The sequence below is a fragment of the Capra hircus genome, chromosome 18 (assembly GCF_001704415.2).
Source record: "Capra hircus breed San Clemente chromosome 18, ASM170441v1, whole genome shotgun sequence".
Classification (NCBI taxonomy): Eukaryota; Metazoa; Chordata; class Mammalia; order Artiodactyla; family Bovidae; genus Capra; species Capra hircus.
Window position 1 is genome coordinate 12,166,587 of NC_030825.1, and position 15,876 is coordinate 12,182,462.

At 48.7% G+C, this 15,876-nt stretch overlaps 1 protein-coding gene across 1 annotated transcript in view; it reads right to left on the reverse strand.

The window, feature by feature from the left end:
* The window catches only part of COTL1 (coactosin like F-actin binding protein 1), a 44,264-nt gene continuing 29,085 nt past the window's right edge, over positions 698-15,876 (reverse strand). Inside the window, exon 4 of the mRNA XM_005691841.3 lies at positions 698-1,961. Coding sequence (XP_005691898.1) covers positions 1,851-1,961 — 111 coding nt within the window. The 3' untranslated portion in view covers positions 698-1,850. The remainder of the gene's footprint in view (positions 1,962-15,876) is intronic.

Here is a 15,876-nt window from a genome sequence, read left to right on the forward strand (position 1 = left end):
CTCCCCATCCCACTCACAGCTCCTCCGAAGCCGGCTGTGCATCTGAAACTCCTCTGGCCTGATTCTGCGCTCCCAGCAGGGCTGGCGTGCTGGAAATCTCGTTTTGAAGCTCAATCTCAGAAAGCATGTCATAGCCCAGCTGAAAGGGGACGCCTTCTCACAGCTTTCCCTGAATGCACAGAGTGGAGGGGTCTGACCACACAAGACATGTCACAATCCCACCGTCTCATCACTATTTCGGGGCTGGGCCTCCCCCATTTCCAGTCCTGAGCCACAGCACCAGAGCCACCTGGAGACTCAGGTTCGAATCCCAGCTCTCCCACCTGCCAGCTGGGAGGCCACAGGTGAATCACTGAGTCTCTCTGAGCCTCGATTTCCATAAAATGGGGATGCAAACAGCACTTTTTTTTTTTTTTTTGGCCACGCCATATATGGCATGTGGGGTCTTAGCTCCCCAACCAGGACTCAAACCCATGGCCCCTGCACTACGAGCTCAAGAGTCCTAACCACTGGGCTGCCAGGGAAATCCCAAACAGCACCAGTTTCTTACGGTTATTGCTAAAATTGAACAAGCTGTGGAATATGAATACAACCAGCCCCCAAGAGCTCTGTGAAGACCAATTAAAATCTGAAACGACAACCGCCTTCATCTTTCCAGGAAAGAGAGAAGCTTTATAACACCAATCAGACAGCTTTGTTTTTTGAAAAACAAAAAAACTGTTTATTTCTGTAAACCGTTTTGAGTGCAGATGCTCTTGACGACCCCAACGCAGCACAGACTTCCCCCAAAGAAATGAGCAAGGAAAAGAGAAAAAGAACGCTACCAAACGTGCTCATGAACAACCAAGCCAATCGCATCTTTCTTTGACAAAAAAGGAAATCCCTGGGCCGCTCTGATGCCACCGAGGATTAAACCCACAGACTCTGGTCCCGCGAGGGCGGGGCTCCCGCTGCACACGCTCTGTCCCCTGCTGTGCTTGCTGACTGGCTGGACCTCAGTTCCCATCCCACGCCCCGGACCTCTCTCCCTAACGTCCTCATCACTTAGGGAGCCCAGGAGGTGACCCCTGAAAGACTCCTCTTGTTGAATCTGGACTTAGACCTTTGCCCCTACTCTTCGACGTCGTGAGATTTCGATCAAGAGGGTGGGAACGGGCCACTTCAGACCGATGGCAAAGCCAGGCAACTTTTAAGGCAAATTTTCTCTCTTCTTGTCTGGTCTGAGTCAGGCCTGGGCTTCTCTCCACCGAGCACCATCTCGGATGGGCATGGAGCTTAGGCAACTTGGAATGGGGGGGATGGGGGGGACTCTGGAGCGACTCTCAGGGGTGTGAGCCTGGCCAGCGGGATGCATGTGTGCTTGTAAAGGCTGCTGTTGAGGGCACGGCTCCTGGCACAGCCGTCACCTCAGCGGGAAGCAGGCAGGCGCCAAGGAAAACCGAGATAGCAGCATGACCCAGGTGCCAGAAGCGACACGAGGTTGGTGGGTGAAGCCGGGCAGGCTGCTTGTGAGTCAGAGAAATATCAGGAAAGGGTCACCACAGGAGGCGCCTCTGATCTGATGATGTGCGTGACCTTAGCATCAAAATGATTTTTCTTTAGAATAAGAAAGAAGGGCGGGGAGAAAGAATAAAAGAGAAAAGAAAGATGTTCAATGAGCTTCGGGGCTAGGACACAGCAGGTGCACAAGGGAAGTGGGGAGGGGAGCTGGATTTTGGACGGGGTGGTGGACGTCGCCTCTCATTGCGTCTCCTCTCCCTGGTGGGCTGGTGGGCTGGTAGCTGAGGCCGCGGTCCCCTCCCCTGGGGAGCAGGCAGATGACTTTGGCAAGGGGCGGGGTGTGTGAGGGGTTACTCCGTCTGGGCGTCGTAATTGGCTCCACCCGCCTTCTTGAGCTCATTCTTGATGAAATCTTCCTCCAGCTCCTTCCGATCGCTGATCACAAACTCTTTGGCGAAATTCTGCAGGAACAAAATAAAACACAGAGTTCCCGTTAAAAGAGAGGGGACGGGATGTGAGTGTTGCTCAGGCAACACACCAGGAAGTCTTGGCAACTAAAATGCTAAGAAATGATCAGAACGAAAACCTAGGGGCAGAACGGTTCTGCAGGAGGAAAAAACAAAAACGTGGCCAGAGATCAGGAAATCAGAGATCCCGAGACCACGCAGAAAGGCCAGGGTCAGGTCTGGGTTCAGATTCTGGCTCTGTCATTTTCCAACTGTGCGGCCTTGAGCAAGTTCCTTCAACGCTCCGTGCCTCCGTTTCCTCATCTGAAAACCCATCTTGTTAGGAGAATAACTGAAGAGGAGGTTGGAAAGGCAGGCTGGTCTGCTGGCCAATGTTTAACACCAGGCTGTCTCACAAAAGGGGTGGATGGTAGCCTTCTACCCATTTCCATGGCTGGCATAAATCTCCCCACATTGGCTGATTACAAACTATCAACGGGAGCTTGTAAGTGGAGCTGGGAAGAGACGCATGACTGGCTGTCATCAGCTGGTACAAGATAGCTTCAGGTACTCCTGTGAAGTGGGGCCTCTGGTCCTAGGTCTGAGTGATCAGCCCAGACACTGGACGCAGTGAAGGCTGTACAGGGCTCTCCAGCCACACTCAGTTATTTGAAGGTGGAGGAATTGTGTGCATTAACTCAACAAACACGGTGCCATGAGATGGGGCTGTAGTGATGAGCCAAATGGCTATAGCTGCTGTGGTATACACGTGTCCACCATAAAACCCCACAGACCCAGCGCACACGAGGCTCTCGCAAATGTGTGTGGCTTGAATGAGTGAAGCAGGTGATCTAAGTCATGAAGAGTCAAGAGGTATTTGAATACATGCATTATAAAACTGCCGTAAGGAAAATGTCAGGATGGTGACAGGCAAGAATATGGAGAAGTTACCAATATATGAATAACAAGTCTGAAGGTCAGAACATCGTCCACATTAAAAAAAAAGAGTCCGTGAGGAAATAATGTAAACAATGACCACTGTATACAAAGGGCCTAAGTGACCAGGCAGTGCCCCACATTAGCAAACTTAATTCTTAAAACCTTTTAGCATGACTCAGCAATTCTACTCCCAGGTAGCTACCCAACAGAAATGAAAGCACACGTCCACACAAACACTTGTAATCAAAAACATTCATGGCAACACTATTCATAACAGTCAAAAAGTGGAAACAACTCAAATGCCCATCAACACATGAAAGGGCGAACAAAATAGGGTCTATCCATATGATGGAATATTACTCAGTCATAAAAAGGAGTGAGGTGCTGATTCAGCTACCACAGGGATGAACCTTAAAACCATTATGCTCAAAAAAAGAGAACAAACCATTATGCTCAGTGAGAGAAGCCAGACGTGAAAGACCACATATTGTATGATTCCGTTAATCCAGAGAGACAAAAGGAGCTAGAGATTGGAACAGAAAAAGATGGAAATGCTCGAAAATTGAATTGCAATAATAGTTGCACAACCCTGTAAATTTACTAAAAATAATTGAACTGCAGACTCAGGGTGAGTTAATTTTGTGGTGTGTAAATTATATCATAATAAAGCTGCTTTTTAAAAAATCCTGTAACATATTAATAATCAATATTATTTCCATTGTGAAGATGACAAAACAAAGGCTGGAGATAATGGCAGTTGCCCAAAGTCACATGGCTAGCAGGTACGGCTGACTCTAAAGCTGGCCTTCTTCTTTTTATTTTTTTTATTATTATTTTTACTTTTGGCTGCACTGGGTCCTCGTTGCTGTGCACGGGCTTCTCACGGCGGTGGCTTCTCTTGTTGCAGAGCACATGATCTAGGCACACGGGCTCAGCAGCTGGGGCACATGGACTCAGTTGCTCCAGAGCACGTGGAACCTTCCTGGACCAGGGAGCAAACCCATGTCCCCCACATTGGCGGACGGATTCCTATCCCCTGCACCATGATGGACATCCTAAAGCTGGCCTTCTTAAAAGCGTCACCATCTCCTTTAGGAGTGATGAACATATTTTGGAATTGGATACAGGTAGTGTCTGTACAACACTGTGAAGGTACCAAATGCCTCTGAATTGTGTATTTTTTAATGGTGGTTAATTTTATGTTATGGGAGTTTCACCTCAATTTTTAAAAGAGGGAGAAAGAAACAAAAAAGAATGACTAAACCAGAAGCAACCTCAAGGTCAAGTTTCACAAAACATGCCAAGCCACCAAGAATACGAACAGGAAGGAGGAAAGGGGAGGCTAATATTTATCAGGCAACTAATAGGTGCCAGGTGCAGCCTCACACATTTTCTCGCTTATCCTCCTTCAGTATATTAGCTTTTTTTTGTTGTTTTTAAAGATAAGTTCCACGGGCTGGACTTGGAGAGATTGTGTAATCAGCCCAGATGACTCAACATCCTTTTCTACTCCCAGTCCGCCATACTGTGCTGCTAAGGGTCTGTGTAAGTCATCAGCATAGAGTGAACACAGCAGAACGGCAGAGCCGGAAAAGGGAACCCAGAAATAAGGTGTTTCTCAACCTGAGCCCCAGCAGCAGGGGGAGGGGTGAAGAGCAAACCAGGAGGAGGAAGCCCCACAGCTCAAGATGCTATAGAAGGAAGTTCCAAAGTTCCTCTGCCCGTGATAGCTATATATGGCTATCTAGAGAAACAAGAACACTTGCGCTTGTGTCTGTTAGCCATTAGACTATGTAGATTAAGAAGAGGTTTGATAAGGTCTAAGAAATCCACAGTCAAAGTGCACACAGCACAGTCCCCCTTAAAACCACAAGTATATGGGAAATCGAATCATAGCTAAAGAAGCAAACCACGGTAGCAGAACCCAGTGAAATACAGCATAACAATAAATGTAAATGAACAAAATTACATTTAAAACAAAATCTATGTCTCAAACTGCAAAAATAAAACTCAAACCCTATACATTTGAGAATTCGAGACATGCTTAAAACCAAAAATTTTTGACACGTTTGCCAAAACTGATTCTTTCAAACGAAAGTACAGAGACAAGCAGCCTCATCGATTCCTACTATTGGAATCAGCCCCCTCCCTCTGGAGGGCAGACAGGAAGTGGCCGGCCACATAGAGGTGGTCCTGGCGGGCCTGGAGGGGCTCCCCCACCACAGGATGGTGGGGTGGAGTTTGTGGAGGGCAGAGGCTTCAAAAAGGTGATTTCACCTCAGGGTGTGGACTCCGCAGAAAGTCCCCCAAAGGTCTGAGTCAACCTAAGCCAACCCCAAATGACTGTACACTTCTCCACCTCCGTTCCTTCCAGGGTCCTCACAGAGCGGCCATTCAACATGGCAAGGGAGGCGCCACCACCTCTGGGGAGTGGGCTTAAATGTCAGCTTTCAAAACCCGGCAGAAACAGCAAAAATGATTCTGTGGACAGCCAGACCTCAATGTAGGAGCAAAGACCACGACCTGAGGGGCCTGCAAGGACTCGCCCACACTGAAAACCACAAAGAACACATCTACAGAAAGCAGCCCCCCCCCACCATGCACACACCCTGGACTCTCAGCCACAGTCCCTGGCACCCTCCAGGTACCACCAACACCTCCCGGAGAAGAGGCAGGCCACACGAAGGCTGCAAGCTGCAGGGCGCAAGTCCTCGCAGAAAGGAGACCAGCGCGGCCCAGAGCAACGCTAACACATAGGGAATCGTAAATTTGCTAGAAGCCACACCAGAGCAAGTAATTTTGTTCTCCATACTGAATCTCAAAAAGCCAGTGCACTCAGCACACAGCAGTGTGACAAGCCAGGCTTCACACGCTCTGTGGCCACACATGGCCAGTGGCAGTCCGGATCCAGAGAGAACAGGAAAGAGCCTTAAGGAATAACATGCTCAGGGACTTCCCTGGCAGTCCAGTGGCTGAGACTACACGCTCCCAATACAGGGGACCTGGGTTCATTCCCTGGTCAGGAAACTAGATCCCATACGCCACAACTAAGAGTTCGAGTGTTGTGACTTAAGATCTCGTGAGCTGCAACTAAGACCCAGAGCAGCTGAATGAATGAAAAATAAAATATGTATGGCTGAGTCCCTTTGCCGTGCACCTGAAACTATCACAACATTGTTAATCAGCTATCTTTCAATATAAAATAAAAGGTTAAAAAATAAATAAAAGAATAATGTGCTCAGTCAAGCAGACACATTAATCATAAAATATTAGAGCTGATCTGGCTCAGGGGGAGGAGAGCCTTCTGGGGCAGGAGTGGGTGGGTACTGGATCCATGTCTTGATCTGGGCAGTAGTTTCACGGGTGTGTACAAAAATTCCAAATTTTAGAATTCATAAATTCATCAAACTGTACACTTAAGATATATATGTTTTCCTCTACGTGTACCTTGGTTAACCAAAGAAAGTTAGGGTGAGGGGGCATTGAGCTGAAAGAGCCTTTGACACCCTGACATTCACTCCCTCATTTGATAGAGAATAAGGAAGAGACCCTGGAGAAGGCAATGGCAGCCCACTCCAGTACTCTTGCTTGGAAAATCCCATGGGCAGAGGAGCCTGGCAGGCTGCAGTCCGTGGGGTCGCTAAGAGTCGGACACGACTGAGCGACTTCACTTTCACTTTTCACTTTCATGCATTGGAGAAGGAAATAGCAACCCACTCCAGTGTTTTTGCCTGGAGAATCCCAGGGACGGGGGAGCCTGGTGGACTGCTGTCTATGGGGTCGCACAGAGTCAGACACGACTGAAGCGACTTAGCAGCAGCAGCAAGGAAAAGATCCAGAGAGGGGGAGTGATTCGTCCCAGGGAACACAGCAGCATCACACTAGGGCCCCGGGGACAGGCCCTCTTGCCCCGACATACTACCGGGTGGGCTGTGCGCCCCTCCCATGCCAGCAGCCATCACATCCTTCAGGCTGCCAGAGCCACATGCCAAGGACTTCAAAGCAACATGGGCTGGCCTGGGGGCACTGTCACCTAGAGTTCTAGAAAGATCTTTGTCATGTCTGGGAACTCAGTGTCCCTGGCTGACAGCCTGCAGACAGGGTCTCTCCCTTTTCTGCCAGGGCAGGACTTCTCAAAGGAAGACGCTTCATCCAGCTAACCAGGACTCCTAGATGGCTTGGAGACACACACTGAGCAAATTCAGGACACATTCTGTCCCCGGGATGTTTCTCAAGAGCATTTAAGCTCATACTTCAAAGACAGAGGATGGACATTGGTCTGCTTCCAAGGAGGGCAACTCTAGAGAAGGGCAAGGATTAGGAAGTGGTGCTCTATACACAGTCAAGAATCTACTTGCAAGGCTGGTCTAAAACGGGCATATTATAGTTTCCCATCCTTGGTTTTAAATCATCTCACTCTTATTACTTTTAAAATACTATTGATTTGGCTGTACTGGGTCTTAGTTGCAGCAGCCGGGATCTTTGGATCTTCTTTGTGGCACGTGGGTTCTTTAGCTGCGGCATGCAAGCTTTTAGTTGTATGTGGGATCTAGTTCCCCGACCAGGGATTGAGCCCAGCCCCCCTGCATGGGGAGGGTGGAATCTTAGCCACTGGACTTCCGGAGAAGTCCCAAAATCATCTCGGTTTTAAATGGCCCCCAACTGCCTGGGTTTAAGCCCCGGCTTTGGTCCTAAATGTACTGGGAGTGGCCTGGGCCACATACTGAGACGGCTGCCCTGTGCATTTCCAGCAGCCTGACTCTCCCCAGAAACTTACCCACCTGACCCTCGGTTTCCTCTCTCAGGTGGGGACAGTAAGAGGACCTACATCCTGTAAGGATCTGATGAGTGTGCCTACCGCAGAGCAAGTGCTCAAGAAGGATTAGGTAATATTTCACAAGATCATGGATTTTCTTCATTTTCAAGATTGTTAGGGCAGTCTGTGAGCTCTAAAGAAGTTTTCTGAAATGCTCAGAGCAAATGTATGGTGCTGCTGCTGCTGCTAAGTCGCTTCAGTCGTGCCCGCCTCTGTGCAACCCCATAGATGGCAGCCCACCAGGCTCCCCAATCCCTGGGATTCTCCAGGCAAGAACACTGGAGTGGGTTGCCATTTCCTTCTCCAATGCATGAAAGTGAAAAGTGAAAGTGAAGTCGCTCAGTTGTGTCCGACTCTTAGCGACCCCATGGTCTGCAGCCCACTAGGCTCCTCTGTCCATGAAATTTCCCAGGCAAGAGGAGTGGAGTGGGGTGCCATTGCCTTCTCAGGAGCAAATGTATAGGGTGAGGCTAAGTTCCCTTTCCCTCACCCACACTAACTTCTCCATCCTCACTGTTTACTTTTTAATGAAGGGAAGTCTGGGGAATTTCTCAGAATAACCAAGATAGAGACACAGGTTCTCTTCAACCTTGCAGAAGGAAGACAGCAAGTCCAGCTGCTCACTCAAAAGCTGGGGACAGAATTAGCCATGGGAAGACAGAGAGGAGGTCTGTGGGGGCAGAAGTGTGTCTGGTCTTCTACCCAGAACATAAGGACCATGATGAGTTGCTACCCTACACAGAGAACACAGATGCCGGGAAAGTCTGGGGAGAAAAAGTGAGCTCAATCTGTGATGCCAGCAATGCCCATTTCTACAAGGTGGCGCCAGGGAGGAGAGGTGACCTTCATCATGTCCTAAGATAACGAGAGTTAATGCAAATCATTCTTCCAATTAACACCTGCCTACTGAACATCCACTATATGCCAGACACTCTCTGAGGTCCTGGGAAGTTAAAATCTGATACTAACAGGTCCCTCTGACAGTCTCAGAGCTGAGAAAAAGAACCAGGAGGGCTCTAAAAAGCCCTGCAGGAAGCATTCAATGGCTCTAGGCCCTGGTCTCCATCTCTGTGAAAGAAGCTGTCTGGATGGTGGGTCTGCTGTCTCTTTCCCCACCAGCCATCCTCGGATTTGCACCTGAGCCTCCAGAGCCCATGGGACAAAGTTCCACCTTGGACACCAGAATCCAAGGAGCAGTGAGAGAAACCAGCACAGAAATGTCAACTTTGGGATTTGAGTATGACTTTCAGAAAGAAGGCTGCGTGCTGGCTTCAGGCCCATCCCAAACTCTTGCAAAAATGAGGGGGATGGAACCTCCCCTGCCACCTGTGTGAGGTGGGGCAGTATGTGTAGGCAGTGAGATGGGGCAGAGGGTGGATGGGACACATGCTGGCCACAATAATGTATCTTTTCCCCAAGTGGGCGAAGATTAATTATAAACCAAAGACCCTGGCGTGCTGAAGAAAAGCAATTGGTCCCCAGCAGCCTGCATCTTGCTAAGAGAAAAGGCACCCTTCCAAGGAACATGGGCCAGATGAAAATGCACAGCTTCAAACCTGCCAACCCCTCCTGGGCCCCCTACATCTTCCCTCCTACAACTATTCTACAGAGTCTCAGAGACCAAGGTTTTAAAAGTCCTTCTAGTGGGGTATATTTACTAAAAAAGAAAAGGTTCCTGTAACTGGCATGAGTCATCATAGACAAGGGAAAAACAAGTCGGTTGAAAGGGTATGGTCCAGTGATTGACAGAATTTGGGAACGAAGGCACCTGCATCATTGTCACAGGTCAGGAATGACACGACCCTATTTCACTCAGGAGGGGACAAAGGACGAGAGAGGAGCATGCGGTGGCATTCCGAGTGGGCTCAAGGTAACGGTCCAACACTGACCGTGGATATTTACAAGAGCCCCGACTCCACTTTGCCTGATTTCTGACAAGGCTCCATCTAGATCAAGGATGGTAAGAATGTGGGAACTGGGGGCTTCCCTGGTGGTTCAGTGCAGGGGACATGAGTTCAATCCACGGGGCAACTAAACCCAAGCACTGCAATGGAAGACCTGCATGACACAACAAGACCCCAAGTGCAAGTAAGAGCTGACACAGCCAGCTAAATAAATACATATACATAAAAAGAAGGGAGGAACAAGCTCCGCTCTCTCCTCTGGTACCCACGGCAGACATCACAAATCAGTCATGGCACTTTTCCCACTGAGTCCAGACTTAACCTCAGAATCCTTCTTAATCCACACCTCCAAATAGCCCCTGCTATCAATCAACTGACAAGAAATATTAACCCAGTGTAGGGCTTCAATTTCTGCCTGGCTGAAGCTGTGGCTAACATTTCTTTCTTCTTTTAACTTGGAGTATAACTGCTTGAGAAAACCATAGTTCAAAATGACAACTGTACCCCAATGTTCATTGCAGCACCATTTACACAGTAGCCAGGACATGGGAACAATGTAAATGCCCATTAACAGATGCATGCATATAAAAGCTGTGGTACATACATGCAACGGAATATTGCTCAACCATAAAAAGTGGTTAGTATTTCTTGCTCCTCAGCAATACTCACTTTTGGGAATTTTTCCCAAAGGAAAAAATTCAACAGAATTTTAAAAAAATGACAACATGTATACTCACAGATGTTCACGGTCAGTAAATACCAGACTGCTTCCACTTTTCAACAAAAGTTGAGTAAATGAGTAAATAGCACCTACATTGAACAGTTCCTACACGGCAGGCACTTAGGATACACAGTATTTAATTTTTACAATTCTATGAGTTAGATATTATCATCCCCAATTTTCAGAGGAAGCTGAAGCTCAGGGAAGTGAAACAGCTGGCACAAGGCCACACACATATGGGGTGGGGCTGAGGCCCAAACCCATGTCTAATTCCACACCAAGGTCTTCATCAGGAGGATGAAAACCACACACACAAACGCACACAATCCCACATCCACTGAACAGAATAGTATTCAGCCATTAAAATTACAAAAACTGAAAGCATCTATGAAATGTTACATGAAAGGACACACCTTGCACCTCTGCAATGCTTTATAATAACACATATCACCCACCCAAGGCTCCAGGGGAATTAGCAGACTTAGCTGTGTGACTAACCATCACTTGAAGTGAAGCAAAGTGAAGTCACTCAGTCGTGTCCAACTCTTTGCGACCCCATGGATTGTAGCCTACCACACTCCTCCATCCATGAGATTTTCCAGGCAAGAGTCCTGGAGTGGGTTGCCATTTCCTTCTCCAGGGGATCTTCCCGACCCAGGGATCGAACCCGGGTCTCCTGCATTGTAGACAGAGGCTTTACCATCTGAGCCACCAGGGAAGTCCTTCACTTTGTCCTAACCATTTTTTCACCGCCTGGGGATAAACCATCATAGGTGAAAGAACAGAGAGCCTGGAGCTCGTTCTAGGAGGGACTCTCAAAAGGCAGGGTGCCGGGGATAAGCTACGACAAGAGAAGGGCAGAGGTAGGGGTGGTCCCGCAAGGCGAGAGACTGAGGGAGTGCAGGTCTGAAAGGCTCAGCGGCCGGAGGCACAGGCAGCCATCTCAACAGCAGCACTGGGTGTGCGGGGCACACTTGGGGACCTGCCTGGACTCAGCGCTTGGGCTCCTTCAGTAGAGACCTGCACGGCTCTAGTCTGATGTTCCCAGTCCGTGGAAACCATCTGCTGCGGGTGTCAGGAACCACTGTGTGGACACTAGGAGGCCGACCACTGCAGGGGTGGGGAGTGGCGGCAGGCAGGCACCATGCCAAGGCCGGCTGGCCCAGGGCTGGGACCCATCTAGGGTTTTAGTGACGGGCACCCAGCCCATCACTAAACCCGTTGAGAGCTGGCAGAGCTCTCAACTTGTGAAAGCGACTTGCATTTACATGCCAGGCTCAGGGTGTGGGCATCTTCCTCTTTCTCCCATGAGCTTTTAACCTCTTGGTAGCAAGAGCATAGAACCACGTTCCCCACTGCCCTTCCCAGGACTAAAATGGCCTCTGAGCCCCATCATCTGGCTTCTGTCTTGACACTCATCCTTGGCTCGAGGCAGCACCCCTCCAAGCCTCAGTTTCCTCATCTGTACGTTGGACACATAATGGTACCTGCCCCTCCACACAGGATCCCGGCACGACCATTCACAGGCAGCTTGGGACTTTAGTGTTTGTGTCTGTCTGTCTGTCTGTCTGTCTGTGTGTTATATATATATATATGGTTGCGCCAGATCTTGGTTGTGGCATATAGGATCTAGTTTCCCAACCAAGGATCAAACCCACGCCGCTTGCATTGGCAACATGGAGTCTTAGCCACCGAACCACCAGGCAAGTCCCTATGTTTTCAATACAGGATTCAATCACCGGAAAGCCCCCTTGTCTGAGTCCAGACCCAGGTGAAACACATGAGCACAAAAAGCCCTTTCTGGTTCTGAGAAGAATAAACGGCCAAACCACAGGCTTGAAGAAGCATAAAGCTCCCCATAAAAACAGCTCTTTCAAAGAGGGATGAGGCATCTAAGCTGGGGCACAGCACTGATGCTCTGCAAGCGGGGGCAGCAGCCCCATATATCTCCCGACACCGAGGTACAGGGGTTCTCCCCGCTGATCCAAACAGCTCTCACCTCTGCTTTCCCCTGAAACAAAAGAGGAGCCTGTGGCAATCCCAATCCACCCTCAAGCCCCTCCCTGAGTGTAAATGGCTTCCACAACTTAATTCAGCCCAAAGAGCAGTTGTTGAACATTTACTAGCTTTTGTCCTAGAATAAGAATAAGGCACAGACTAGAGCCTACGTGAACAGATCTATTTCTTCACATTTTATCATGTTCTAGCACTTTTCTAGGTATGAGAAATGCAAATAAAGCAGCCATGGTCCCTGCCCTCGAGATTACTTTCTAGGGCCACTTAATTATAATTCAAGGAATTTGAGCTACAGTACAAACACAGGAGCAATCAATTCTGATTGAGGCTGGTAGGAGAATGGGATAAAAAATCAGGGTTGTGAAGGATGAATAGGAGTTCATCAGTCACTAAAAGGAGAAAACTTTCACTTTGTTTTTCTTTCATCCTTCCAACAGCTCTGTGAGAATCTACATTCTCTTTAAGTGAGAACAGTTTCTAGAGATAAAGTTACTTGCCCGAGGTCCTAGGGGGAAGGGGCTTCCCTTGTGGCTTAGGTGGTAAAGAATCCGCCTGCAATGCAGGAGACCTGGGTTCAATCCCTGTGTTGGGAAGATCCCCTGGAGAAGGGAAAGGCTACCCACTCCAGTATTCTGGCCTAGAGAATTCCGAGGACTGTTATAGTCCATGGGATCGCAAAGAGTCGGACACAACTGAGCGACTTTCACTTTCGCTAGGGCGAAAGGTTAGTAAAGCTGGAATATCAACTTGGATCTCACTCCCATTAGGCCCATGATCTCTTCCATTTGACACAGCAGTATTTAAAAAAGAAAGAAACACTGTGAAATGATGTTCAGTTTCCAGTTTCAAAAAAACAAAAAGTTCTAACATCAAGGAAGATTGAGAACCAGGTCAGTATTTTTAAAAATAAATGTAAGATGTTTGTTTCCTGCAGATTTTCTCAGAGCCTTTCATGTGTCATGCGAGCCTATAAAAGTAGCTTCCAAAAGGTATGTTGGCCTCAGAACATTCTTCCTGGTGCTAGAGGACTTTGGGAGATGTGTAGTGGGCTGAAGTGACAGAGTCGGGGGCCCTGGCCAGTCTGCAAGCACAGGGGACCTTGAGCAAATTCCCCAACTTTCCCCGGTCCTCAGACTCCTCATTTATAAAATGCAGATGATGGCAGAACTGGCCTAGTGAAGAAGAAATAATTTCAATATGTGGAAAGTCCTTCAAAGTGCCAGGCATAAGGCAAGGGCACAGTAAAACTCTTGTTATTAACAACTACCACACTTGTACATAAACATGACCCCCCTGGAAGAGAGTTAGGACATCTGGTGCTGGCCCTGTGGGTGGACGGGTCCAGCATGTAAACTGCCCCTGCTCCTGGGGTTCAGAAGCCTTCAGGATACACGTTATACTGATGGCTCCATGCTGTCACTGACAGGCCCGTCCTTCCCACCTTCACTTCCCCTTAGAGGAAATACTCCCTGCTGTTCTCTTCCCAGAGCTGAAAGCTGAGATGTACCTGCGGGTAATTGGTTCCGTGAGCATTCATATGATGTTCAAAAATAAAAAAAGAGATAAAAGGACCACGTGAGTACAGAGCTTCTGCAAGGCCAGCACAATGCTCCATCGACCGAGTCTGTTTCTAAATCGAGACAGCCTGGCCCGGCGCGGGCTGGTTTCTGGCGGGGCCGCTGCATTGTCCCTCTCACCCCGCAGCGGCGCCGGGACAATGGGCTGGGTGCTGTGTCGCAGGCACCAGCCAGGCATTTCTGTGCAGCAGACGACGGCTGTGACAAGGCAGCCACGCACCCTGTCCACTCAGCACATTCCAGGCCCAAGTCTGGGTGTCATCATCGCCCAGTCTGGCACCCTGCTGCTGCCCCCAGCCTTGCTGGCCTCGTCCTGTTCTCCAGCAGCCTCAGAGGCCAGCCTGGCTCTGAACACAGACTAGGGACCCGCCATTAAACCTCCTGACTTTTGACTCCATGGGGCTCCAGCCCCGGGCCGGCTGCTTGTTAGCCATGGCTTGATGCAAGTCTTATTGCTCAGGGCTACGCTTAGGGTTACTCTCCTAGCTGATGAACCCAGGCACAGGCCCCAGGTGAGGTTTGGATTGTTTTGAAGTCAGCACCAGCAACGGTGAGTGAGGCTGGAACCTTCCTGTATAGCTGATGGATGTGACTTTGGTCCAAGCCATTTGTAAGATAGTTAGGCATGATGGTTCAAAATCAAGAGTCATGCCCCAGGTTAGGGACTCAGCATGTGGACCTGTCAGCCCCCAGGGAAACCAGAAAGCTGTGTGTCGCAGTGGTGTCGAACCAGGAAAGCTGGGAGTAATCGCAGCTACACTCCCAGGAAGCTACCAGACACTGTTCTAATTGCGATTCCTGATAGTCGCTCATTTAATCCCCACAACAACCCCAGGAGGCAGATTCTATACCAGCCCTGCTTCAGACATCAGGCCCAGAGCAGAGCAACTTGCCCGGGGCTGCGCACTGAATGGCAGGCCTGAAACCTGAGCTCACTCCATCTGGCTCCAAAGGCTACACCCCCAGACCACTGTACTGCACACTGTCTCTTCCACTGACAAAGTAAAAGGTTCCTTTAAAAGTAATACACTGTGATAAACAAAGTACCCCCTAAACAAATGAAACAATTTCAGAATACATACAAACAGAATAGGACACAGCAGGTCAACCCATCCAATTCTTTTTTTTTTTTTTAAGAAAAAAAATTTTTTGATGTGGACCATTTTTAAAGTCTTTATTGAATTTGTTACAAGATTGTTTCTGTTTTTTGTTTTGGTGTTTTGGCCAGGAGGCATGTGGGATCTTAGCTCTCCAATCAAGGACCCAACCAACACCTTCTGCGCTGGAAGGCAAAGTCAACTGCCAGGGAAGTCCCAATCCAACTTATCTTTAAATGAGGAAACTGAGGCCCAGGCAGGGAGAGAGACTTGCCCATGAGCAGGCAGGTGGCATAAAGACCCACGCTTCTTGATTTCAGTGGCTCTACATTCATTTACGGGCTTCCCTGGTGTGCAGTGGTAAAGAATTTACCTGCCAATGCAGGAGATACAGGTTCGATCCCTGTGTCAGGAAGATCCTCTGGAGAAGGAAACGGCAACCTACTCCAATATTCTTGCCTGGAGAATCCCATGGACAGAGGAGCCTGGTGGGCTACAGTTCATGGGGTTGCAAAGAGTCGGACTAGACTTATCAGCTGAACAACATTCATTTACATTCTCTACAGACAGGGAGGCCTGGTGTGCTGCAGTCCATGGGGTCTCAAAGAGTGGGACACGACTGAGCGACCGAACTGAACTAAACATTTCATACAAAGCATAACGATGTGGAGTATTTTTATTATTACCAAGAAAAGGCTTAAATTAAATCTTATATTAAAAATCCATTTATTCTTCACATGAAAATGGTGGTAAAAGGAAGCTGGGGATGTGATCCTGTCCCCAAGACAAGGAATCTAGAAGGGCCATCTGGAGACCCCTTAAAGAACATCTGCTCTGAGTCCCCACTAAGCAGAGGGGAA